The following is a 26,634-nucleotide window of genomic DNA, read 5'->3' on the forward strand; positions in this document are numbered from 1 at the left end:
CTAAGAAACAAACAGCGCCACCAAGAGCCCAAAACTGGAGAACAGTATGGCAAATATCTCCACTGCATCTGCATATTTGCCTGGAGAGTTAATATAAGCAGGAACAAAGGCCACCCACACAGCACAGAATATCAGCATGCTGAATGTGATGAGTTTAGCCTCATTAAAACTGTCTGGCAGATTCCTTGCCAGAAATGCAAGCAGGAAACTGATGACAGCAAGTAAGCCAATATAGCCGAGTAACAATGCGAAACTTATTGTAGACCCAACAACACACTCATAAATTTTCTTGTTATTGTGGTATTGTGTGTTTTTATGGGGGACTGGCGAGGCTGTGACAATCCATACAGTGCAGATAGCTGCTTGAACACAAGTAAGAACTAAAACTGTTCTTCTCTGCTGCATCGCACCAAACCACTTAAGATTGGCTCCACCTCCCGGCATGGAGGATTTGAATACAGCCAACACCACCATGGTTTTAACCAGGATGCATGACACACAAAGCACAAAGCTGATCCCAAATGCTGCATGTCTCAGTTGGCACGTCCACAGTCTGGGTCGTCCGATGAAAAGCAGTGAACTCAGGAAACACAGTTTGAGTGACACTAAAAGCAGGAAGCTCAGTTCTGAGTTGTTGGCTCGTACCACAGGTGTGCTGCGGTGGCAGGTGAAGATCCCTAAAACAACAGTACAAATAAATGTTCCCAGCAATGAAGCAGTTGTCAAGCAGATACCCAGAGGGTCATGATAGGACAGGAACTCTGTTATTTTAGGAATGCAATGGTCATGCTGAGGGTTGGACCAGAAATCCTCTGGACAACTGATGCACTCCACAGAATCTACAAAAAGAAAAAAGAAAAAAAAAGAAGAAAGGTCTCCTTTATAATTAGCCAAATCAATTAGTAAGAGGAAAGCATGAGACTGTCAAATAACAAAAATGTTTATGTTCTTTCATTCTTTTTCTTTGATTCTTTTTCTTTCTTTCTTTCTTTCTTTCTTTCTTTCTTTCTTTCTTCTTATCTAAGTAGCATATTTTTTTTGCTGGGAAGAGTGTACTACACTGACATGACACAATTATGTCATTGAACATTGAGTCCTCATTGAATGATTGTTCAGGCACAATACAGATACTCATAATTGTAATAATCATAATAATAATAATAATTTATATTTTGCATAAACATGAACTGAGCGTACTGTCTTCTGCCTGATGAACATTATTGTGAGTGGGCTCATTCTGGCGTTTGTAAACGGCGTCCTCCAACAGTTGAAGTTTGTTCAAAAGTGCCAGATTTCCATGGAGCCTTCCAGGCAAAATCTGGCAACACCAGCCACCACACTGCACTGCGCATGCGTCACCAAATTGTGAAACATAGAGGCAAAATCCACTGAAGGCAGCAGCTCCACTTCTGCCTCAATGATCACAACAGCATCTTTGTATGATCACTTAAAATAATTTTTTGAAAAGGTCAGTGATGATTCAGGAGGGAGAAATCTTGCCAGGTGTCAAGAAGCAATTCCGAACATTAACAGCGTCATCAACAAACATGAAACGGCTTATTGTAATAAATCACCCGCCTAGCCTTCCAAGGTCCGTGAACTAAATGTCACTAAAAACAATGTAAAGCAACAGCGTGCTAAAGCAGATACTCTACCACCCAAAACTAAATAGTGGCGTACAGTAGCAGCAGCGCCGTTGTCTTCATCTCCAGCCGCAGCTGGAAAACCTTTTGCCGTATATTGTCGGAGGCCTTTGAGGAAAGAGGAACCCTCAGCTTTCATAAACGTGACAAATGTATGACATATGGTCTTGCATGTCTTTTTTGTTTTGTTTTGTACTTATACATTTGGGCTGAATTTTGCACATTTATGACCAAGTTCTAGAACTTTTCTTTGGACAAACAAGTCAGAAAAAAATACATTCACAAGAAAATTGAAAAGTGACTTAATGAAAAGATAAATAATAGAAATGCACTTTAAATATTGCACTTTGAGGTACACCCTTTGTTTCCTACCTCAACCTGGTTCCTACCTCAGATAGTTTAGTAATTTTAAGTTTTTCCTTCTGTTTTCATACTTTAGGAGTGAAAGCTGCAGCTGGCTACGAGTGTGGACTGAATGAGTGGCAACACTAGGAAAACGCCAGTATTCTGAGGGTAATAGCTTGCAGCAACATATTGGGGAAAAAGGAGCTTTGAACTAGTTCATCTTTAGAGTTGTGAACATAGTTCAAAATTTGAATTATAAACTATGAACTGAACTAGTTCATTTTAAAATGTGTGGCTCTCTGGACCTTCCACAATGGCTCTTAATACATGGCTAAAATGCTAAAGAACTAACTACTGTTTTTAAACATAGATTTGATAACAAATGAACCTTCATGTGTTATCAAATCTATGTTTCTAGGGACCCATCAACTGCAAGAGGGTAATCTATGTTTTCTACCAATAAACATGTGTGGTATCCATAGAATGTCCGGAATCTTAGGTAACAGCTCAGTTAAACCATTTCTATGACCACCAAACACAGTTAAGACAACAAACAATTAAAAGACCAGGTACACAAAGTCCAAAAAAAATATGTAAACACAAATTATGGCTCCCCTTGTCCACCTGAATACGGACAAATCACTCTTCTACTGAAAGCATACATCTCACAGATTCCACAACTCTTTTTGTCTTGCTATGACCAAGTTTTACCAAACCAGAGGCAAAAGCTGGCCCAATTTATACTTCATGTCATAAAATGTCTTACCTTTGCTGTCTTGCCTCAAAACTTATATCCAACAGGATTAGTGAAAAAAAAAAACAAAAACAAAAACAAACAAAAAACTACATTTTCTCATTGTCTCATGGGTTTGGATGGAGAAAGAGAAACAAGTGTTCGTTTACTTCTTTCTTAAGTGCCAGACAGAAAACTTCTATTCATTTTAAAGTGTAACTACACCTACACCCTCTACTTTTTGCGTAAGCCTACTGCCAAATATTGAAAAATGACTGAAACTACAAGGGTTGGGGTGGGAGATGTGGGCTGATTGACAGACAGCACCTCAGCAGCCATCAGCATGATGGAAAGCGAGATTCACAAAGCACCTAAGCCACAGAGCGGTATTTGAGGTGGAAGACTTTTCCCTTCCAGATTCCCCCCAGCGCCACAAGAACAAGGTGGTCCTGAACTGTACCAGTCTGAGCTGTTAGCACCTGTTCATATGCGTCGATGGGAGTGGTTTCCTATGCCTGCAAGGCAAGGACCAGCCCATTTGCATCCGGAGAGCAGAGGGCTTTGAGGTTTTCACAATTTTCTAGTGATGTAGAGAAGCACTAAGTACGGCTCTACATCACAGAAAAAAAAAAAAAAAAAAAAAAAAATGGTTTTACCCTGTAGGGGGCGGTATGAGTCAGTTTTTACTGACAAAATCCCATTTTTTTGAAGAAATTAAAAACTTACAAATTTTTCAGCAATATATATGTGGTTTTCATCACAATTATGTAATACTATGTTGTTTACACCTCAAAAAACATGTTTTAGGATGTACTATGTAGCATATACGTTGCACAAAATGGTCACTAATCACTAAAGGGTGAGTAAAGGAGGGACCCTAAGTACTAACATTATGCAATATAATCGTAATGGACTAGTGTTCAGAAGAGTAAGGTTCAGTTCAAGGAGAGAGAGGCAGAGACTGGAAGGGTTGCTTTTGATGGTACCATGTATTGAATATAATTAAAGACAAAGACAAAACATACATTTAACATTCAGAGAGAGAGAATGGCCATTCTAAAGAGTAAAACCCACAATGTGTTACAAGGTTTCAATATTCAAATAATTACCCAGTTCAAAGGTTATTTACAACAGTTCAATATTCAATTCAACATTGATCGGGAGCGCACAGATCAATGAAAAGCTCACACGCACAGTCCAACGCAGAGTGAGCGTTAACAGTTCATACGACACAGATGTACCAGTTCAGAGGGACGTCCATGTGTAGGAATGGAATAGTGTAAGTAGCTGGAGCAATGGGTCGCAGAATAAGTGCGTGAGCGAGTGCAAGAGTTCGTGTCGGCTACAGGAGCCTCCTACCAGCCCGAGCTGAGCAGAGGGATGGAGGGGGTCCCGATAGAAATCTTCAGCAGCTGAGTTGATTCAGGTTCATTGGGGTTAGCTCGCCATCTAGATCTGGCCTGTATAAACAACAGGACCAACGTTATTCCAATAAATCTATGTGTACACAATTCACCAATCTAAATATCAAACCAATGATACTAACTGTATTACAGTGGATAAATAATTTCACATGTAAGATCAATATTATACAATAGATCCAAAGTATTCCAAACAACAAACAATTACTTGTAACTGAATTAAATAACTTTCAGTCACATAAATCAGTCGCAATAAAGCTTTGCAGTTAAAATGCATATAAGTACATTTCAATAGAACAAGGATGGATAATATAAACAGACATGTCACATTAAATACAATTCATTCAGACAACAATACTGTCCACTGTTTGGCATAGATAGCAAATGCTAACCGGACTCATGTTATCCTATGGGGTGGCTAATGCTAAGCTAACCAACCAAACAATATAGGAAGCATGGACTCACCGATTCCGCTTATTTAATTTAAATGCGCAGTCATTCGCGGCGGTTTCGGACTGATAGTCGGCTCCTACAAGTCATCAGTTCATGCAATAAGTTTCAGAACATGACATGATGAGTTAATAGTAATCTGAACCAAATCATACCTCGTAGCAAACATTTGTGTAGCTCTCCCCTCGCATGTTACCGGCAGCTTTCGGGTAGCGCTTAATAAAGCTAGCTAATTGGTCGACCGCAGTCATGTGACCAAAGGCATACAAGGCACGTGAGAATCAAAGAGCAAAAGGCAGGGCAAGAGAACACAGTGAGAGCGGTTTCGGCACCCGCGTTACACCCTCCCCCCTTAAGACCATGCACCTCCGTGTGCATGTGAGGCAACGTGAACAGACGACTGTGAGCTGTAGTTTGCTACTGAGGAAGTACTAAGTGCTTCACTACAGACATCTGCCAAACTATGGAACAATGTCTGGATCACCGAGATTAAAGGGTTTCCTAACGTAGAATAGCGGAGGCGGTCAGGCGGCTGTCGTTGTCTTGACGAACAATGGACTGTATCATTAGGCTCCGCTACACGCAAGGTTGGCTCAGAGTCGTCAGGGACAACCGATGGATTAAGAGAAATCTCGGTCAAATCAGGAGAGATCCCTGCCTGGCCACACAGCTCCACTCCCTCATCAGGAACGTCCATCTCTGGAAGTATTCCTTCATCAGCTTGAGGTAAGTGTTCAGTGATTACGGCAGCAGCAGAAGACTCTCCAGAATCAGGCAAGTATTGAGTTGGAGACGCTGGCTCCAGATCACCAGCATCCGTAGGTACAGGCACAGGAACAACAGAGACAATACGTTCAAACTGAAATGGCTCAGGTGACCTGGTTGTGACATATGGCAGATCACATCCATCTTCATCTGGAAGATCAGTTGAAGGACCGGGTTGACACTGGCTGCGGGTCACTGGCCTACAAACAGGTGACAGTTCTGGAACAGGAGCAGTATCGACCGTGTTGGCGCAGCCATTCTGAACAAGAGCTGGACAACGGCAATACGGAGGAAGAAAGACACACAGTCAACATTTACGTTTGGCCTGCATGCTACAAAGAGGATAATTTTGTGAATGAGCAGCAGCCATTTATTGATTATTGCACACCGGTGTGTAGCCACGCCCACCTCTCAAAAGTAGGTCAGTGGGTCACTTAAGAACACTTCAGTCAACAGACCGGAAGAAACCCACAGGGGAGTAAGAGGTCACGGTGGAGTGTTCGACTTGGAGCGTGAACATCATTCTCTAACCTCACAGTGTATACTGGTAAATCGCCAGCACGGTTGAGGACAACATACACATCTCGTTCCCACTTATCTTCCAATTTGTGTTTCCCACGCAGTCTCACATTGCGAACAAGAACTCGATCACCGACTTCCAAGATTGACGGGGTCACACGCTGATCAAAGCGAGTTTTATTCCTGGCTGCTGATTTTCCAGCGTTCTTTGAAGCCAATTGGTAGCTTTGCTCAAGTCGGGAGCGCAGGTTCTCAACGTATTGTGAGTGCGATGTCGACCGATGTTCTCGGATGGGTAGTCCAAATGCCAGGTCCACGGGAAGACGTGGTGGGCGACCAAACATTAACTCGTATGGTGTGAACCCAGTAACTTCGTTTCTGGTACAATTGTATGCATGGACAAGTGGCTTCACGTACTCTTTCCACCTCTTCTTCTGTGTGGACTCGAGGGTTCCCAGCATGCTTAAGAGTGTTCTATTGAAGCGTTCAACGGGGTTACCCCGAGGATGGTAAGGGGTAGTTCTTGTCTTTTCAATTCCAGAGATTTCACAGAGTTCCTTGATGAGCTTTGACTCAAAATCTGGTCCTTGATCCGTGTGTAGACGTTCAGGAAAACCATAACACACAATGAAATTTTCCCACAAGCAACGTGCCACTGTCCGGGCCTTCTGGTTTGGCGTTGGCAAACTTTGTGAAGTGGTCTGTAAGTACCAGAATATCCTTGGTGTTACTCTGGTCAGGTTCAAGCGACAAGAAGTCCATGCAGACCAACTCCAATGGACGAGTGGTAGCGATGTTGACCAAAGGCGCAGCTCGTTCTGGCAGGGTCTTTCTCCTCACACAGCGGTCGCAAGTGCAAATTTTGGTCTCAACATCCGCTGACATGCGAGGCCAGAAAAACCTAGATCGGACGAGATCCAATGTCCGTTCAATGCCCAGATGTCCCATGTCATTATGAAGACTTGTCAACACGAGGGACCGTAGATCTTCGGGCAGGACAAGTTGAAACTGCACGTCTTCACCCTCTTTCCTCTTTCTATACAAAATATTGTCTCTTAAATCAAGGCGGCTCAACTCCCGAAGCAACAATGCAAGTTCAGGGAGCTCTTGCCTTGCGGTGGGAGGAACTCGTTCCCCCGTTTCCAACTGGTGGATAATCTCCCTGATTTCTTCCAGAGACAAGGATGGAATGACAGGCAGCCCATGTTGACTTTCGTTGACGTCTGGAATGGCCTTGGTGGACATAGTGAGAGATTCAACAAGTGTGATGGACTGACGGTCAGAAGAAGTGAAGAGGGAACAGGCTCTGGCTAAACAACTTTGACAGATAGCCGCAACAACTTCTGGGACAACCTTGTATCCAAATTCACCACTGTGTTCTTGGGTGAACTGGTGGATAAAATCGATGTCGGAAGAAGAGTCAAGTGGAAAACCATGTGGACGTCGAGACAGCGCATCTGCATCTTGATTTTGAGTGCCGGCACGATACTGGAGTGTGAAGTTATAAGTGGAGAGGGCAGCAAGCCAACGATGACTAGCCGCATCCAACTTAGCGGACGTCAGAATATAAGTGAGTGGATTATTGTCGGTGACTACCACGAAGTTGGCTCCATACAGATAATCATGGAACTTCTCTGTGACGGACCACTTCAACGCCAGAAACTCCAGTTTGTGCACTGGATACCTTGCTTCACTTGATGAAAGTCCATGGCTGGCGTATGCGATGACCCTCAGATGACCATCCTGCTCCTGGTACAGGGCAGCACCAAGCCCGGTAGTACTGGCATCGGTGTGAAGGATGTATGGCCTCTTTGGATCAGCAAATCCAAGAACCGGAGCAGTTGTCAGCTGGTTGATCAGCGTTTCGAAGGCATGCTGACACTCAGACGTCCATCTCTCTCCAAACGGCTGTTTCAAATCGGGTGCCTTGGCAGTTGTGGTGGATCTCTTCAACTTGGACTTGCGAGTCGGAATGTAGCCTCGCGTCAAATTGTTGAGTGGCTTTGCGATGGCTGCATATCCACGGATAAAGAGTCTATAATATCCAGCAAAACCAAGGAAGGATTTCAGTTCTTTCAGTGTTCGCGGGATCGGCCATGATTTCAAAGCGATAACTTTTTCAGGATCGGTCTCCACGCCCCCCTCCAATACCACGTGACCCAGGTACCGCACCGAGGTCTGGAAAAATTTACATTTCTCCGGAGACAACTTAAGACCATATTCTTTCAGCCTGTGAAGAACACGTAAGAGGCGCTCTTCATGCTCCTCCAAAGTGCTTGAGAAGACAATAAGATCATCAAGAAATACCAGAACTTATTTGAGATGTAGCTCTGCCATGCATTTTTCCATGAGCCGTTGGAGCCGGCATGCAATTAAATTCCCAGATTCCCAACGGGGTAACAAATGCAGTTTTTTCCTTGTCGGCTTCCGTCATCTCAATCTGATAGTAACCGGACTTGAGGTCCAAGACGCTGAACCACTTTGAACCTGTAAACGCAGAGAAAGACTCTTCTAAATTAGGAAGAGCATAGGCGTCCTTGATAGTTTGCAGGTTCAGCTTCCTGTAGTCAATGCATAGGCGGACGTCACCATTCTTTTTACGCACAACCACAATTGGGGAGGAGAAGGGAGACGCTGACTCTCGAATTACACCGGCTTGTAGCAGATCTTCCAGGTGTTTACGCACTGCCTCAATGTCTTGTGGATGTATTGGTCTTGATCGATGCTTAAATGGAGTTTCATCATGCAACTTGATACTGTGTTTCACTTTATCCGTTCTTCCAAAATCAAGATCATGATTAGAAAAGACTTCAGGGATTTCGTTTAGCTTATCTGTAATCCTTTCCTTCCATTCCACAGATATCGGAGAGTCACCAAAGTCTGGTTGAAGGCTTTGGATGGTTTCAACAGGTTTGACAGCATGTGACAAAAGCTGAGGAGTTAACACCAGATCAGCAATGGTGCTCATGGGTGGAATAGACACATCCTGCTCTGACTCATTCTTGAGGATGACTGGAACTTTGTGCGGTGAGTGGCGTGAGATGGTAATGAGACAGCTTGTGACACATAGTCCCCCAGCAAGCGGAGTAGTGGGATGTTCAACGAGCACACAGCAGCCTGCAGGAGGGGTGATGGCGTGAATGGAACCCTCCACAACGACAGTGTGGCCCGCAGGGATGATAACAGGGCCTTTGCCGGAGAGTCGCACAACCGCTTCGCTACCCCACTGGGTTTGCTGGTGTCTCAGCTGTAGCAGTTTGAGAACGGCTCTGTAACCGCAAGTTGCTGGCTGGAAGCTGGCATGCTCACTCTGTGTGTACTACTCGTAAAGTGGTTCCAGAGTATTCATCCCAATCAATACTTGAGACTGAGCCTCAGGCTGATAATCAGGGACGACGAGTGCAAGTGTGGATAGTTCAGTGTCGATGCCAGCAAAGTCACTGGGGAATTTTACTGTTATTTCAACGTATCCCAGATAAGGAACAGCTTGCCCTGCAGCACCCTCAACATGAAGGAGCTCGCAGAGAGGTTTCAATGGCTGGTGAAACAGATACTTGTTATAAAACGACACAGGAACGGTGGTGACTTGCGACCCAGTGTCGAGTAAACAGTAACACACTTGACCAGTGATGTCGACTTCACTCGTGCACTTGGATCCGATGAGACCTTTTGGCAGATGTGACTTGGTAACTGGAGTGGCGGAAGTCAGTTCTTGGCATGTAACAGTGTTCTTGGGACATTTTGGGTCCAAAAGAGTTCCAGTTCGCCCCTTAACAGGAACTTCACTTAGTTTAAAGACTGATGTGGGACTGACTTAGATCCTTGCCACCTGCCATGTTTCTCAGCAAACTGCTTCCTCTTAGCAGCAACAAGGGCAGAGTTTGGGGGGTTATCACAGTGAGTTCTGATATGCCCGTCTTCGCCACACCTGAAGCAATAGCCCGGCTTAGGTACAGAGAGTGAGTTTCTTTGTGGCTTATCCACCCTCTGACCCTCACCAGAGAGACGGCTGGGTGTGGACTTTGCTGCAGCATGCTTGGAGCTGGACTGGGCGGCAGTCGGGGCTGCTAATTGTCTTTGTATATCAGCCAGCTGTTTTGTAAGTTGTTCCAACGTAGCAGTTTCTGGTTTTTCTCCAGGCTGAGAACAGGCATACTGAACGTGAGTCTTAACTTTGGCGGGACCAAGGTGTTGTTTCATCCGCTGCATTTTTTAAGCTTCACGATCCTTCGGAAATCAATATATTGTCCCAACAACCTCTGCAGAACTGATTGAGCAGACGCTTATCCACTTCAGAGGGTGGGACTCCCCCTCTCTTGACTGCTGCAGTGAGGGCGACTTGCAAGCGCTGGAGATATGATGAGGCCCTTTCTCCTGCGTTCTGGAACGTATCCATAAATTTTGCATAGAGTTCGTCGCCGTCTTGGACCGTGCCATATGCTGAATCGAGGATGTGGATGTAGACTGCTGGAGGTGTCTCTGGTTTAAGATGCTTCACCATATCTGCAGCTGGAGGCAATAGACTTTCAAATATTCTTCTCGACCGCTGTAGATCTGAAACAGAGGGGTCCTTCAACATTAAATCCACACTGGAACGCCATGTCTCAAAGTCAGTTTCATTCTGTGGGCGGGGCACCCGACCAGAAAATGCTCTCAATCGCTGATCGGAAAAGTGGAGTATTGCACTGTCTTCATTTTTAACAATATGCTCGACCACATAGCGCTGAACTTCTGGTGGGTTGAGATCAGGCATGTGTGGAGACGATCGAGCTCTGAATTCTGGTTGAGCATGTCCAAGCGTTTCACTTGGATCCGGAACAGTGGCAGCAGGGGGCAGTTCAGCAGAGGAAGCAGGCGCAGACATCACATTTTCAGCATCGTCAGGGAGCTGTGGTCCTAGCTCAGCTACTGAGTGGCCAAGCAGGGACATCACATCTTTTAGTACGTCTACATAATCTTTGCCTGTAAGCTTCGCAACATTTTGGAGCTCACGCAAGTAAGTATTAGTCATTACTTTTCCAACTTGAGCGGAGCAAGGAGTTGATAAATCTGAGATTTCATAAGTGACGGTTTTATCTATGCTGACATACGTGTATGGCAACAATTTCCGCAATGCAACAACAGCAGAACCCGAATTAAATTCAACCACCAGTTTCTGATGAAATACAGATTCAGGCTCATCTATGACCTGCGATTTTGAAATTGAGCCATATTTGCTCAAAAAGTCAATCACTTCCTCGTCTATCTCTGTTTTTGTAACACCGGCAATGACCACTGCATTGGGAATCTTAATGCCAAACTTCTCAAAAACATCAATGTCTGTATATTATTGTACTTTGACCACACAATACTTAAATACACCAGTAGTTCTGCCAAATCTCTCTCCTGGCTAGTTCGCCACAAATTATGTAGCATATACGTTGCACAAAATGGTCACTAATCACTAAAGGGTGAGTAAAGGAGGGAGCCTAGGTACTAACATTATGCAATATAATCGTAATGGACTAGTGTTCAGAAGAGTAAGGTTCAGCTCAAGGAGAGAGAGGCAGAGACTGGAAGGGTTGCTTTTTATGGTACAATGTATTGAATATAATTAAAGACAAAGACAAAAGATACATTTAACATTCAGAGAGAGAGAATGGCCATTCTAAAGAGTAAAACCCACAATGTGTTACAAGGTTTCAATATTCAAATAATTACCCAGTTCAAAGGTTATTTACAACAGTTCAATATTCAATTCAACATTGATCGGGAGCGCACAGATCAATGAAAAGCTCACACGCACAGTCCAACGCAGAGTGAGCGTTAACAGTTCATACGACCCAGATGTACCAGTTCAGAGGGACGTCCATGTGTAGGAATGGAATAGTGTAAGTAGCTGGAGCAATGGGTCGCAGAATAAGTGCGTGAGCGAGTGCAAGAGTTCGTGTCGGCTACAGGAGCCTCCTACCAGCCCGAGCTGAGCAGAGGGATGGAGGGGGTCCTGATAGGAATCTTCAGCAGCTGAGTTGATTCAGGTTCATTAGGGTTAGCTCGCCATCTAGATCTGGCCTGTATAAACAACAGGACCAACGTTATTCCAATAAATCTATGTGTACACAATTCACCAATCTAAATATCAAACCAATGATACTAACTGTATTACAGTGGATAAATAATTTCACATGTAAGATCAATATTATACAATAGATCCAAAGTATTCCAAACAACAAACAATTACTTGTAACTGAATTAAATAACTTTCAGTCACATAAATCAGTCGCAATAAAGCTTTGCAGTTAAAATGCATATAAGTACATTTCAATAGAACAAGGATGGATAATATAAACAGACATGTCACATTAAATACAATTTATTCAGACAACAATACTGTCCACTGTTTGGCATAGATAGCAAATGCTAACCGGACCCATGTTATCCTATGGGGTGGCTAATGCTAAGCTAACCAACCAAACAATATAGGAAGCATGGACTCACCGATTCCGCTTATTTCATTTAAATGCGCAGTCATTCGCGGCGGTTTCGGACTGATAGTCGGCTCCTACAAGTCATCAGTTCATGCAATAAGTTTCAGAACATGACATGATGAGTTAATAGTAATCTGAAGCAAAACATACCTCGTAGCAAACATTTGTGTAGCTCTCCCCTCGCATGTTACCGGCAGCTTCCGGGTAGCGCTTAATAAAGCTAGCTAATTGGTCGACCGCAGTCATGTGACCAAAGGCATACAAGGCACGTGAGAATCAAAGAGCAAAAGGCAGGGCAAGAGAACACAGTGAGAGCGGTTTCGGCACCCGCGTTACAACTACTCCTTGAATAAGCCCGCTCTCTCCTGATGACATCAGACGCACTGCTGCAGCAGGACAAGATATGTGGAAGAGATGGACTGCAAGCCTCTGCATGTGGCCAGTGAACAAGAAGTTTGAAAGAAAACAAAAAAAAACAATGAAAAAAGGTGTTAACGTGCAAAAAAATAAATAAATAAAAAAAAAGAACAGCATTAATCAATTAATGTGTTAACTCAATAATATGTTAATGTGCCCAGCCCTATTTTTTTTTAAATATTAGATAGTGTTAGTAACTTTCTTCTATATGATTAAGTCCTTCTATGAACACAGCAATGTCTAAGGATGGATGATGACAAAAATGGGCACTATAAAAACAGTGATACCAACCTGTTGTGTTACTGAACTTTCCTTCAGAACATGGGACACAGTCAAAACAGCACTTAGGCTGTCCTTTTTTTCTGGCCATGCGGGTACCTGGAGGATAGCGCTCACTGCACACTGATCGAGTGTGCAGATGACTATTACTGTGCATAATTATTAGGCAACTTAACAAAAACCAAATATATACCCATTTCACTTATTTATTTTCACCAGGGAAACCAATATAACAACTCAAAATTTACAAATATACATTTCTGGCATTCAAAAAGAAATCAGTGACCAATATAACCACCTTTCTTTGCGAGGACACTCAAAAGCCTGCCATCCATAGATTCTGTCAGTGTCTTGATCTGTTCACGATCAACATTGCGTGCAGCAGCAACCACAGCCTCCCAGACACTGTTCAGAGAGGTGTACTGTTTTCCCTTCCTGTAGATCTCACATTTGATGAGGGACCACAGGTTCTCTATTGGGTTAAGATCAGGTGAACAAGGAGGCCATGTCATTATTTTTTCTTCTTTTAGACCTTTTCTGGCCAGCCACGCAGTGGAGTACTTGGATGCGTGTGCATTGTCCTGCATGAAAATCATGTTTTTCTTGAACGATGCTGACTTCTTCCTGTACCACTGCTTGAAGAAGGTGTCTTCCAGAAACTGGCAGTAGGACTGGGAGTTGAGCTTGACTCCATCCTCAACCCGAAAAGGTCCCACAAGCTCATCTTTGATGATACCAGCCCATACCGGTATCCCACCTCCACCTTGCTGGCGTCTGAGTCGGAGTGGAGCTCTATGCCCTGTACTGATCCAGCCACGGGCCCATCCATCTGGCCCATCAAGACTCACTCTCATTTCATCAGTCCATAAAACCTTAGAAAAATCAGTCTTATGATATTTCTTGGCCCAGTCTTGACGTTTTATCTTGTGTGTCTTGTTCAGTGGTGGTTGTTTTTCAGCCTTCCTTACCTTGGCCATGTCCCTGAGTATTGCACACTTCGTGCTTCTTGGCACTTCAGTGATGTTGCAGCTCTGAAATATGGCAAAACTGGTGGCCAATGGCATCTTGGCAGCTTCAAGCTTGATTTTCCTCAGTTCATGGGCAGTTATTTTGCGCCATGTTTTTTCAACACGCTTCTTGCGACTATTTTGAATGAAACACTTGATTGTTCGATGATCACGCCTCAAAAACTTGGCAATTTTAAGAGTGCTGCATCCCTCTGCAAGACATCTCACTATTTTTGACTTTTCAAAAGTCCGTCAAATCTCTCTTCTGACCCATTTTGCCAAAGGAATGGAAGTTGCCTAATAATTATGCACACCTGATATAGGGTGTTGATGTCATTAGACCACACCCCTTCTCATTGCAGAGATGCACATCACCTGATATGCTTAATTGATAGTAGGCTTTCAAGCCTGTACCGGTTGGAGTAGAACAACATGCATAAAGAGGATGATGTGATCAAAATACTCATTTGCCTAATAATTCTGCACACACTGTATGGTTTATATGTGTAATTCTGTGAATGAGTCATTGGTTAAAGTCCATTGTCAGACATATTAGTCTTTGTCAAACTTAAAAGTTTATCTTGAGATAACACCAAAAACTGCACCGTGAAGGTTTTCCAAATTGCTCCAACTGTAGGAGGAAATGTTAAGAGAGTGTTCCTCCATTAAAAGATTACCTGTAAAAAAGAGTATATGAAACTTTATCAACCACCAGCAGTAAGGAAATTACTTGCTAATTACCTTTCTGATCAATCCTTAGCTTTTAACAGCACGTCAGGCCAAAGTTTGTTTGTGTTTTTTTTTTTAAAGAAAGGAATGCCAAGAGCACTTCTCTTTCCCGATCTAACCCCGATTGCTGCTTACTCATAGTAAAATAAATTTCTGTCAAAGAATCATACACTATGCCAATATGTTGGCACTTCAGGGGTGTTATTTAGCACACAGATAACCGGAGGCCTGAAGAATTTATTTCTGCTCTAATCTTGCTCAGTCATTGTTGGTGTGCAGAGTGTGACAATTTATCAGTGCAGTCTTCATCCCTCCCCACTACATCTTGATAAAAAGTGACAGTAACGGTGTTGTACAATGACCAACACTAAACAAAACAAAACAAACAAACAAAAGAAAAGCAGAGCATAAAACCATCAGCTCAGTCTAAACTAAAAGATTGAGTCATTTTCAGCAAAGTACCACATCCATTTCCTTTGCAAGCAATTTAAAAGACAAAAGGGCTTCAAGAGTAGCTTAGTTTCCTCATGATGTTTCTAGATACTGTTATGACCATGGTGTAGAAATATAAAACCCCAAGAAGTTGAAAAATCAAGCATTTTGAAACACCAAACATTTAGAAACAATTACAGAAGGATTTGTCCACCGTTGCATTTTCATACAATTACTGAATTTTAATATGGTGTCCAGTAGATGGCAGTATCATAGCAAGACTACATCAGTGTCTGTATATCTTGACATTTACCTGAACTTTGTGTATTGTTCCTGTCTCGAAAAATAATATTCAATTTTCAAATACTGTGTGAAGAATAAATTTTGAGAAAAATGAATGATCAAACTCATTACAAAGGTAAGACTTAACTGTATTATGACACAAAAAGGTGCAATGTTGGGAGATATTTTGTATTTATTGCTGTGTTGATTTAGGTGGAAAGAGACAGGTCCAAAGGGTTAAAGTTATAAAACTTTAAGAATAAAGTATAACTTTAAGAAGAATGTATTAAAAAAAAAAAAAAAAAAAAAAAAAAAAAACTCTTGGTGACGACACACACCTTCTTGTTTACAGTAGGCTAACATTCAATAGAAAGGTTATATAAACCTGGGAAAAGACACACCTGCAGACACCAGAGGGATGGAGACCTCGGTTCTTTTTCTTGGCCTAAGAATGGCTCTAGGTTTATTTCAGGTGAACTCAGTTATTGCCTTTGGTGAATCTCTGAATGATCTAAAGTACAGGACTGGACTGACAGAGACTGGAAATGATGGAGTTACTGCTGAGACCTCATCATTGAAATGTAGCCTGCAGGGTACTGCTCGCTTACCAGTGTTCTCCATGGATGGGGACTACATTATTGGAGGTGTTTTCTTAATTCACTACAAAGAGACAATGATTGTTCATGACTACATCACCATGCCTGAGCCACCAAGCTGCACAGGCGGGTTAGTAAGAGGAAAGCATGAGAAACTGTAAAATAACAAACATGTTGACTGCTGTAAGGGTAATGATTTTCTTTCTTTCTTTCTTTCTTTCTTTCTTTCTTTCTTTCTTTCTTTCTTTCTTTCTTTCTTTCTTTCTTTCTTTCTTTCTTTCTTTCTTTCTTTCTTTCTTTCTTTCTACTAAAAATGGACATGTTTGTGTTTCATAATCAAAACTTTGTTCAGCAGCTGTTTTGCAGGTCATCCAGACTTAATATTTAAATGATTATTTTTTCAGCTGTAGGGGCTGTTGGAATGATGCACTGGTATCTAGTCCTAAACTTAGAATTTAATTATTCAATAATCCCTTTTTGCCCATAGCAAAAACTTGCACAAATCCAGGCTGCAGCTCTGCTTTGTTGTATGTTTTTGAGAAAAGGTGAAGTGACCTTATTTTGTATGAAAACAGTGATACATAACCTTTATCTGTGTGCAGCATTAACAGTCGTGAACTGCTCTTCTCTCGTGTAATGATTTTTGCCATTGAGGAGATTAACAACAGCACAGAGCTACTGCCAGGCATCAAGCTTGGTTATCAGATCCACGACTCGTGCGCCTCAGTCACCATGGCTGTGCGAGTGGCATTTCAGCTCTCCAACGGACAGGACCCTGTGTTTCACACAGGTGATAAGTGTTCCCAATCTGGAATGGTGATGGGTGTTGTAGCTGAGTCTGGATCTTCATCGTCCATCAGCATTTCACGCATCATCAGCCCCTTTAACATCCCCCAAGTAAATAATCTGAATCTTTTGAACTTTTTAAAAAAAATATGCTTCTGACTTCTTCAGTTTATATTACTTTAAAGAACTAGATTGTCATGTTTTGTTTCAGGTGAGCCACTTTGCCACTTGTGCCTGCCTGTCAGATAAGCAGCAGTACCCGAATTTCTTCAGAACTATTCCCAGTGACCGGTTCCAAGCTGACGTGCTGGCCAAGTTGGTGAAACAGTTTGGCTGGACTTGGATAGGTGCTGTCCGCTCGGACACTGACTATGGCAATAATGGCATGGCATCTTTTCTTAAAGCAGCATACAGAGAGGGGATCTGTGTGGAATACTCTGAAGCCTTCTACAGGAACGACCCACAAAGCAAGATCCAGAAAGTAGCTGATGCCATCCGCAGGTTGCCATATCACTAATTTTGCATTGTGGTTTTTGCACTGGTACTCTGCAGAGCAAACTATAAAATGAGTATAACACACGTTTAGTATTTAGTTAATTGTCTGAGTAGTATGACATGTCTTGAAAATGAGTAAAACACTCAAACAGATAAATTACATATAACAGAAAATGCTGCATGTTAGTTTAATGTTACATATTATAATTTCTCTGCAGGTCAACAGCTAAGGTTGTCGTGGCCTTTGCAGCCGCAGCAGACATGAAGGCCCTGCTGGAGGAACTGGCCCGGGACCCCCCTCCACCTCATCAGTGGATAGGCAGTGAGTCGTGGATAGCAGACCCACAATTCCTGAGGTTCAGTTTCTGTGTAGGAGCCATTGGAGTTGGTATTCCAGGATCTGTTATCCCAGGTCTGAGAGACTTCCTGATGGATCTCTCTCCTACTGAAGTGGCTGCCTCCCCAACACTTACTGAGTTCTGGGAGGATGTATTCAACTGCACTCTGGAAAAAAGTGAGAAATGCACTGTAGAATGGGCATATCACCACTATTTGTGGAGAAAAAAAAAACATTCAACATGCGTGTTCATGCATGTATTTCTTTAAGCATTGTGTTTACCAGCAAATCTCCATTTATGGATCTTTTATTTTGTATGATAACAGGTCAAAATATGCTTTATTATTTTTAAATATTTAGCAACCTTTAAAGAGTTTCTCTAGCCAATTCTAACAGGTTCAAGCTATAATTACAATAAACTATCATTTAATCTATACTACAAAGTTATAAAATAGTCTGTGTTTGACAAGAATTCAAATGTGATGTGATAAAATCACAAAAAAGTATGTATTAACCATTTAAAGTCATTCTTATATTTCATTGTTGTGTCAGTTGTCTATTGGAGTTCCCTCTGATGGAAACTCACACTCAGTTGAAGAAAGATAATAAAATTAATTTAAGTTTACTTCTTAATTGAAATGGAACATATGTGTATACTTGCCTTTGTACTTAAATATATTAGATATAAAAAAGATATTGATACAATATGTCTTTTAGAGTTTGAAACACCGGCTTCTGTCATTGTGTCTCTGTAGGTGCTGCTGCAGTCAAAAAGGATTGCGATGGAACTGAAGACATAAAGACGCTCCACAAACCATACACTGATACATCCCAGTTGAAAATCACTAACATGGTTTACAAGGCTGTTTATGCAATAGCACATGCTATTCACAATGCAGTGTGTGAGAGAACAAATTTCACAACCCAGTGCAACAAACACACCAGGTTGGAGTCCAGACAGGTCAGATGAAAAGAAAAGTCACCCCTGCTCTCTTTCTTTACCTGTAGTCTAACTTATTTCTAAATGAAAATGTAATAATGACATTGTTTGACATTTAATTTCTATCTTCTGCTTCTCTGTTTGCACGTCATCTTTACAGGTTTTAACTGAGCTGAAGAAAGTCAACTTTTCCCGGAATGGTTATGTAGTGTCATTTGATGCTAATGGGGATCCACCGGCTCTGTATGAACTGATCAACTGGCAGAAGAATAAGAGTGGAGTTATTGAGTTAGTGACAGTCGGGTTATATGATGCTTCGATGCCAATAGGTCAAGAGTTTCGTATCATCAGAAACCTAACCTGGATGGATGGTGGCATGCAAGTAATCAGTCTAATGAACTGCTGGTGAGCTGCTTCGTAACATCTGTGTTGCAGAACTTTTAAAATATTCCTTTTGCTTGTGTCTCTGTGACAGGTGCCGGTATCAATCTGCACTGACAGGTGTCTCCCAGGAACTCATAAAGTGCTGCAGAAAGGAAAACCCATCTGCTGTTATGACTGTAAACCTTGTCCTGAGGGAGAGATTAGTAAGGTTACAGGTAAAATGACATGTTTTTTATGTGTATCTGAAACATCACATATGTGAATGTTAACAGTAATATTCGTGTGTTTTTCAGACTCTCCTGATTGTTTCCCTTGTCCCAGAGAATTCTGGCCGAATGCAGAGAAAAACACCTGTTTCCCCAAACCTGTGGAGTTTCTTTCATTTGATGAAGTCCTGTCAATCATCCTGGCTGTATTCTCTGTTGGTGGCGCCTGTCTGGCCATCATAACAGCAGCTGTTTTCTTTCATCACAGGACAACTCCCATTGTTAGAGCCAACAACTCTGAGCTGAGCTTCCTGTTGCTCTTCTCTCTGACTCTGTGTTTCTTATGTTCGCTGACTTTCATCGGGGAGCCCTCTGACTGGTCTTGTATGCTGCGGCACACAACCTTTGGCATCACCTTCGTTCTCTGCATTTCTTGTGTTCTTGGGAAAACTATAGTGGTTTTAGTGGCTTTTAAAGCTACGCTTCCAGGTAATAACATGATCAAATGGTTTGGTCCTCTACAGCAAAGGATGACTGTAGTTTCTTTCACCTTTATTCAAGTTTTAATATGTACTATTTGGTTGGTTGTGAGCCCTCCTTTCCCAGTGAAAAATCTCAATACATACAGGGAGAAGATCATTCTGGAATGTGCGTTAGGTTCTGCTGTCAGGTTCTGGGCCGTGCTTGGGTACATCGGTCTGCTGGCTTTCTTCTGCTTTGTCTTAGCTGTCTTGGCTCGGAAACTCCCTGATAACTTTAATGAAGCCAAGCTGATCACCTTCAGCATGTTGATATTCTGTGCTGTTTGGATCACCTTCATCCCAGCATATGTTAGCTCTCCTGGGAAATTTACTGTGGCTGTGGAGATATTTGCTATTCTGGCCTCCAGTTTTGGACTAATTCTGTGCATTTTTGCTCCGAAGTGTTTCATCATATTATTTAAGCCAGAGAAAAACACCAAGAAGCATTTGATGAACAAAAATCAATTGTAGCACATCAAAACTTCAGAAATAATACAAGAAGATGATGAAATGGCACATTAAATATACTGCAGTTTAATATGCTTACATTTATTGGTCAGCTAAACTTTTTACTCTATATCTTGCTGAGTTAAACACTGCAATTTATAAATGACACTTTCAGCTGTTGTTTTGTCAAATGTTTTTTTTTTTATTATTTATGTGCTGAACATATTAAATAAAATCTGTATATTCAAAAGTGTAATGTGGGAGAATTAAGTTCTTTGATTTTTTTCCCCAGAGCCTTCAATCAGGCATTTTCAATTAGTGGGTGAGAAAATTCTGTAGGGGTTGTGAACATGTACACCCTCTCTTGGGTAACTGGCCATGATTACATGAGAGTTTTAAATCCCTGTTTATTCTGAATAAAACTTAAATACTATTCAAAATTACTTTGTAAACACATAATTCTGAACGACTCAGCAGTAACACACAATGAAACAATAACAAAGAATACACGAAAAATAAAAAAACATTGAAAAAGTCGACCACTCAAGCTGTGGTAAAAACCAATTAAAAAAGGTATGTCCTACAAAGGATTTAAAAGCAGAGAGAGACTTGTCTTGTCTAAGATGCAGTGGCAGTGCATTCCAAAGTTTGGGGCCAACAACTCAAAAGGAGTGGTCCCCTCTGGAATTCTTTTTAGATTTAGGTACAACTAACATGAAGTGATCTGTCGACCTAAAGGAGCGTGCAGGACTGTAGGGCTGGAAAAGGTCATAGAGATATTGTGGGGCGAGGCCTTGTTGACATTTAAAAACAATTAAAATAATTAAAAAATCAATACGGAATGAAAGAGGTAAGCTGTGCAAAGGCTTTAAAACTGGTGTATGTGCTTGTGTTCTTTTTGTGCCGGTTAGAGCCGAGATGCCGAGCTGCATCGAGTTGCAGTCGGGCAAAAGTTGACTGACTGATCACGACATAAAATGTGTTGCAGTAACCTAAATGATTTATGATAAAAGCATGAATTAAACTCACAAAATCATGATGACAGACAAAGAACTTGGCTTTAGACAATTGTCTAAGCTGAAAGAAGCTGGATTTCACGACAGCGCTAATCTGTGCATCAAACTTTAGAGCACAGTCCAGCATCACACCAAGGTTAGTCACTGTAGGCCTGAGATACTGACCCAAGTATCACAGGTCTAAGCGAGCTTAGGAAACATCCTTTGGGCCAAGCAACAGCACCTCAGTTTTGCTGTTGTTAAAAAGAAGAAAGTTCAGGAACATCCATGCTTTTATTTCTTCAATACAACATAAACATGCTTTTCTTTCTTCAATACGATGTAAAAGTGGTTTTATGCAGTAAGCATTACTTTGCCTTAGTGGCATATAAATCTGGCTGTCATCAGCATAAAAATGAAAAACGATGCCATGCTTACAAAAGGTGGACCTAAGTGGGAGGAGATAAAGGGAGAAGAGGAGAGACCCAAGAATAGAACCTTGGGAGACCCCACAAGTAAGAGGCACTGTGGATAAATCAGCACATCCGATACGGACACAGGTATGACCTGAGCCACTGCAAGGCATATCCCTGGATTTCCACCAGTTCTCCAAACGAGACATCTAGTGGTCCACAGTATCAAAGGCAGCTGTTAAGTCCAACAAGACCAAACCAACACAGGGTTCAGAGTCTGTCATTAGGAGCACATCATTAAAAACTCTGAGCAGCACTGTTTCTGTGCTGTGCTGAGTTCTATAAGGAGACTGGAACACCTCAAGAATATTGTATGCCTCTAGAAATTATTTTAACTGACCATAAATTACTTTCTCCAGGACCTTGGAGAAAAAAGGAAGCTTCGAAATAGGCCTAAAATTTGAAAGGATTGTAGGGTAATTAGGCTATCATTTACAATGTCCAGAATATGTGATGCCAAGGTGGGAAGAACTTCTTTAAGAAGCCTAGGTGGAAATGGGTCTGGTGGGGAACAGAGGGGTTCATGTGACCTATCCTATCAGTTCTTCCAAAAAGGTTAGATTGACAGGCTCAAAAGTATTCAAAACAACAGTGGCAAAAAGGAGAATGGATGGGTGATGAGTCGAAGGAGATATAAGGGACCTGGTGCTCTCTATTTTATTAACAAAGAACTGAGAAAACTTTTCACAAACCTCTACTGAGGCCTCTAAGCAGGGTGTTTGAGAGGTATTAAGAATGCGGTTAATAGTCTTAAACAAGACATGAGGATTGTGACAGATCTATTTTATTTTAGCATATTCGTTCTGTTTTTATTTCATTAATTGCATTTCTTTTAATCTTTGTTTTCTTTAATGCACTTGTATTGCTTACTGCACCCTGCTTAAATGTTTCATGTAAAGCACTTTGAATTGTCTTGTACATGAAATGTGCTATACAAATATATTTGCCTTGCCTTGCCTTGCCTTCCTCTGTCCTTAAGAGAGGCTCCTTATTACTCATTGTCCAATCCGGAGCCAGGGGGTGTGAGGACCTAACTGAAATCAGCTGTTCTCCATTATGTCCAGATTTATACACGCATGCAATTAGAAACACAGCAAGTGAAATATAAAAGCCAAAATAAAAATCCACACAAATGTCAATAGCAAAACTCATGCAAAAATAATACAAAAACATAAAATTGATCAAGAAATAAGCTTAAGAAGAATAAGGTCCCACATTGACATAGTCAGGGACTCAAACGTGAATTTTAACAGTTATATTAAGACAGTTGTGAAGCCAGCCTATTAACACTTAAAGAACATATTGAGGATTTAAGGACTGATGACTCAGCTGTATTTAGAGGTTGTCTGTGCAACTATCTTTAGTAGACTGGACTACTGTAATGCTGTCCTCACAGGTCTCCCTAAAAAATCCATCAGACAGTTGCAGTTAGTCCAGAACGCTGCTGTCCAAGTCCTCACTAAGACCAAGAAAGTAGATCATATAACTCCAGATCTCAGATCTTTACACTGGCTTCCTGTCTCTCAAAGAATTGACTTCAAAATCCTGCTGTTAGTTTACAAAGCACTGAATGGTTTAAGACCAAAATACATTCAGGATCTTCTGGTTCGTTATGAATCAACCAGATCCCTCAGGTCATCAGGGTCAAGTCTACTTTCTGTTCCCAGAGTCAGACCTAAATGTAGCAGGACACATGTGTTATTGATGGCAATATGCATTTTTCAGCCAATTGCTGGAGGGGAGGACCATATAAAAGGCAAGCTGGATGTACATGCTGCCTCTCTTGCTTGCTAGTGGCTGGGGTTAAATCACTTCCTGGCATCTGTAACTTCCCCTCCTGAATGGTGCAGGTAGTCTTGCAGCCATGGCTGCAAATTGTTTGTTGTTTTGTCCGTCTAGTGCTTCTCACTCTGGTTATTGTGTCAGAGACTCATGTGAGTATTGCTGCAGGCTGCAGAAGCATCTGCACTGCAGGAGTTGAAGGATATGCTAAGGTTACAGCATGAGCAGTTGAATAAATTGACTCTAAGCATCTCCCAGCTGCAGGGCCTCCAACAGCCCAACTGCACCGCTTCTTGTGGCACAATAGTTTGTAGGAGATGCCAGCTGCCTGCTGCCAGGTCACCTGGTGAGGGACTGTGATGGTGCCCATGTCCCTTACCATCCGCAGCAGAGCCGGCAATTTCCTCCTGCCAGGGGCCAGAAAAGTAGCACCCCCTGAACTACAGACTCACATTTCATGCGGGGCAGTTGTGGACTCAGGTTTTGCAGGTGGTCCAAGCTGTCATCATGTCCACATTTAGGTGTGCGTATGGGTGGAGTTTCTGTCTCTTGCCTGGTGGATACCAGATCTATGGTGTCAACCATTGCAGAGTCTCTTTTTTGCCAGCACTTCAAGCCATGGGGTCAAGAACAATTCCCCTTATGAACGTAGGGTCCTCTGATGTACTGCTTTACCCTCGTGCAGTTGATGGGTCCCTAGAAGAGGTACAGATGGAAAGCCTACCTGCTGGCATCAGTGAGGTGCCCCCTCAGGTGGCTAGTGTCCTCGCAGTCAGTTTCCTCCTCAGTCCAGGATCAGATAGTAGCACTGGAGTTGGGTCATTTGCCTGCAGGAGCACAGGATAAGGTGAGGGCTCTCCTTTGGCAGTATAGCTCGGTCTTCTCAGCTCATGACGGGAATCTAGGTTGCACTGACCTGACTGCTCATGAGATTCCTCTAGAGGATGAAATCCCTGTGCGTGCTGCGCTATCATCATATTCCTCCCTCTGAGTATGAGGTTGTTAAAGACCACATCAATCAACTGCTTGGGTTGCAAATCATTACAGAGTAGCAGTCCATATGCCTCTCCCACTGTAATGGTTAAAAAGTAGGATGGCAGTCCCCGCATGTGTGTCGACTATAGGCTTCTGAATAGTAAAACCAGAAAGGATGTGTTTCCTTTACTTTGTATTAACAAGTCTTTGGATCCTGACGGATGCTTGCTGGTTTTCCACCATGGACCTGACTAGCAGGTACAACCAGATTCCAATGGCCAGTGCTGATCTTTTGTGCTTTGCAGTTTTCCCAGCACATTTCAGAGGTTGGTGCAGCGGATTTTTGGGGACCAGCAGTGCCAATCCCTGCTGTTGTATCTTGATGACATTGTGGTTTTCTCTTCCACTATTGATCAACATTCAGAGAGATTGCGTGTGGTGTTGGAGCACTTGCAGCGTGAAGGGCTTAAGGTAGAGCTCAATAAGTGCGCCTTCTTTTAGCTGAGGGTATACTACTTGGATCATATAATTTCTGACCAAAGTGTCTATGGACCCCAGTAAGAATGAGGCAGTCTCTCGTTGGCTGGTCCTGCCACACTTTCAGAGCTGCGCTCATTTCTTGGATTTGCTAGCTACTACCGCCGTTTTGTAGAGGGGTTTGCAAAGCTGGCTGCACTGTCATTCCACACAAGCAGATAAAACTATCTCCAGTCATTGGACAGGAGAGTGTCAGCATAGTTTTGAGGCATTGAAAGCCAAAATTTGCTCTGCACCAGTCCTGGCTCCTGTTTATCTTGGAGGTGGATGCCAGCTACGGTGGCCTTGGCGCTGTTTTATCCCAAGAGCAAAATGGCAAAGTTAGACTTATAGCTTATGCTAGCCATGGGCTGAGGCCCACAGTGCTTAATATGCTTAACTATAGCTCTATGAAGTTGGAGTTTTTGGCCCTTAAGTGGGCAATGACTGAAAAACTTCAGGAAAACCTGCTGGGCCACAGATGTGCGGTCTATACCGACAACAACCCACTGCGCCACCTGTCGTCTGCCAAGCTTGGGGCTACTGAACAATGTTGAGCTGCCCAACTAGCATCCTTTGATTTCAAGCTGAAGTAGCTCGAAATCAGTAGCCGTAGCCACAAAAATGCATTTTTTTCCCTGTTTTTATTTAATTTCTTTAAAGTTTGTTTTTAATGCACTTGCTTCTTGCACCCATGAAATGTGCAGTACAAACAAATTTGCAGTGCTTTCCCTAATATGTTCATAATCTACCATGATCTAAGAAGAAAATGAATTATTGAAAGAATCTGAAAAGAAGAAATTGCCCGTTTTGATTTAGAGTTACAGACAATTCTATCCTCATCAAGTGTGAGTTCCTCACCTCTGGAGATTGACCTCTTCACCTCACCCACGATCTGAACTTTAGTTCTTCCATCAGGTAGCCACAGCCAGTTCATAACATCATAAATTGGTAATGCCTCCCTATTCTCCGGAAAGGACACCTGGTCACCAAATGATGTGGTGAAGTTTACCTTTTGCAGATAATGTACAAGCTATACATGGAATAGAGAGACAATTAAAAACACATTAGGATTGAAAGACTGGACAGTTTCACACTTTATATAACTTTATTTTGATGGAAACATTTCAGTTGTCATACTTAGTATTATGTTAATGGGATCAATCATATATCTTGTGCAAATAAACATCATTCAAACTACAAAATTCATACCAATGGAATTTATTCTCTGTTTCTTCATTGTCTGAACTGACACGTTTTCTGGCTTTTCTTCCCTTACTTGTCTACATCAGACTGTAATAAATAACCATATGTCTGAAGTTTAATCAGTCCTCCAGCAGTTTTGACCAATCAGAGTAAACTGTGTGTTTCAGAAGAAGGAGTCTGGAGTGCATTCACATCTACATTAACTAAGTGGCTAATGCAGGTCACCTTCTGTTTCCACCACATAAGAGAAAACCATGGAGCTGCATCTGATCCAAGCCCAGACCCAAATCTAAGCTCGATTTTGCATTCACACTTGAAACTGGTCTTCCAACCACTGGCCTGTGATAAGGCACCACTGAATCCAACAACAAGTGTACCACAGTTATCATAGATACTGTATCCCAGGGTCATTTTGGAAGCAGACTGGAGTTCTCGTTGATCTCATCAATGGCAAAGGCCATGGTCATGGCATGCCTGAGCCCTATG

The 26,634-nt window shown here is 42.2% G+C and overlaps 2 protein-coding genes and 1 long non-coding RNA gene across 3 annotated transcripts; 1 reads left to right on the top strand and 2 right to left on the bottom strand.

The window, feature by feature from the left end:
- On the bottom strand, positions 1 to 26,615 carry LOC121646146 (extracellular calcium-sensing receptor-like). The gene is made up of 5 exons (XM_041995017.1): positions 26,573 to 26,615; positions 26,462 to 26,487; positions 25,745 to 25,975; positions 13,052 to 13,172; positions 1 to 839 (listed from the first exon to the last, which is right to left on the bottom strand). The coding sequence occupies exons 1-5, from the start codon at positions 26,613 to 26,615 to the stop codon at positions 1 to 3; spliced, it is 1,260 nt and encodes a 419-aa protein (XP_041850951.1).
- Positions 11,515 to 12,624, bottom strand: LOC121646032. Its single transcript, XR_006011550.1, has 3 exons — positions 12,494 to 12,624; positions 12,354 to 12,417; positions 11,515 to 11,927 (listed from the first exon to the last, which is right to left on the bottom strand). It is a non-coding gene; the product is annotated as an uncharacterized LOC121646032 (long non-coding RNA).
- On the top strand, positions 16,148 to 20,396 carry LOC121646031 (extracellular calcium-sensing receptor-like). Its single transcript, XM_041994889.1, has 8 exons — positions 16,148 to 16,215; positions 16,688 to 16,982; positions 17,083 to 17,372; positions 17,585 to 17,880; positions 18,459 to 18,664; positions 18,804 to 19,025; positions 19,119 to 19,242; positions 19,321 to 20,396. Exons 1-8 carry the CDS (start codon positions 16,163 to 16,165, stop codon positions 20,223 to 20,225), a joined length of 2,391 nt encoding a protein of 796 aa, XP_041850823.1. The 5' UTR covers positions 16,148 to 16,162; the 3' UTR covers positions 20,226 to 20,396.
- Positions 26,616 to 26,634: the final 19 nt, after the last annotated feature.

Source organism: Melanotaenia boesemani, chromosome 9, assembly GCF_017639745.1.
Source record: "Melanotaenia boesemani isolate fMelBoe1 chromosome 9, fMelBoe1.pri, whole genome shotgun sequence".
NCBI lineage: Eukaryota > Metazoa > Chordata > Actinopteri > Atheriniformes > Melanotaeniidae > Melanotaenia > Melanotaenia boesemani.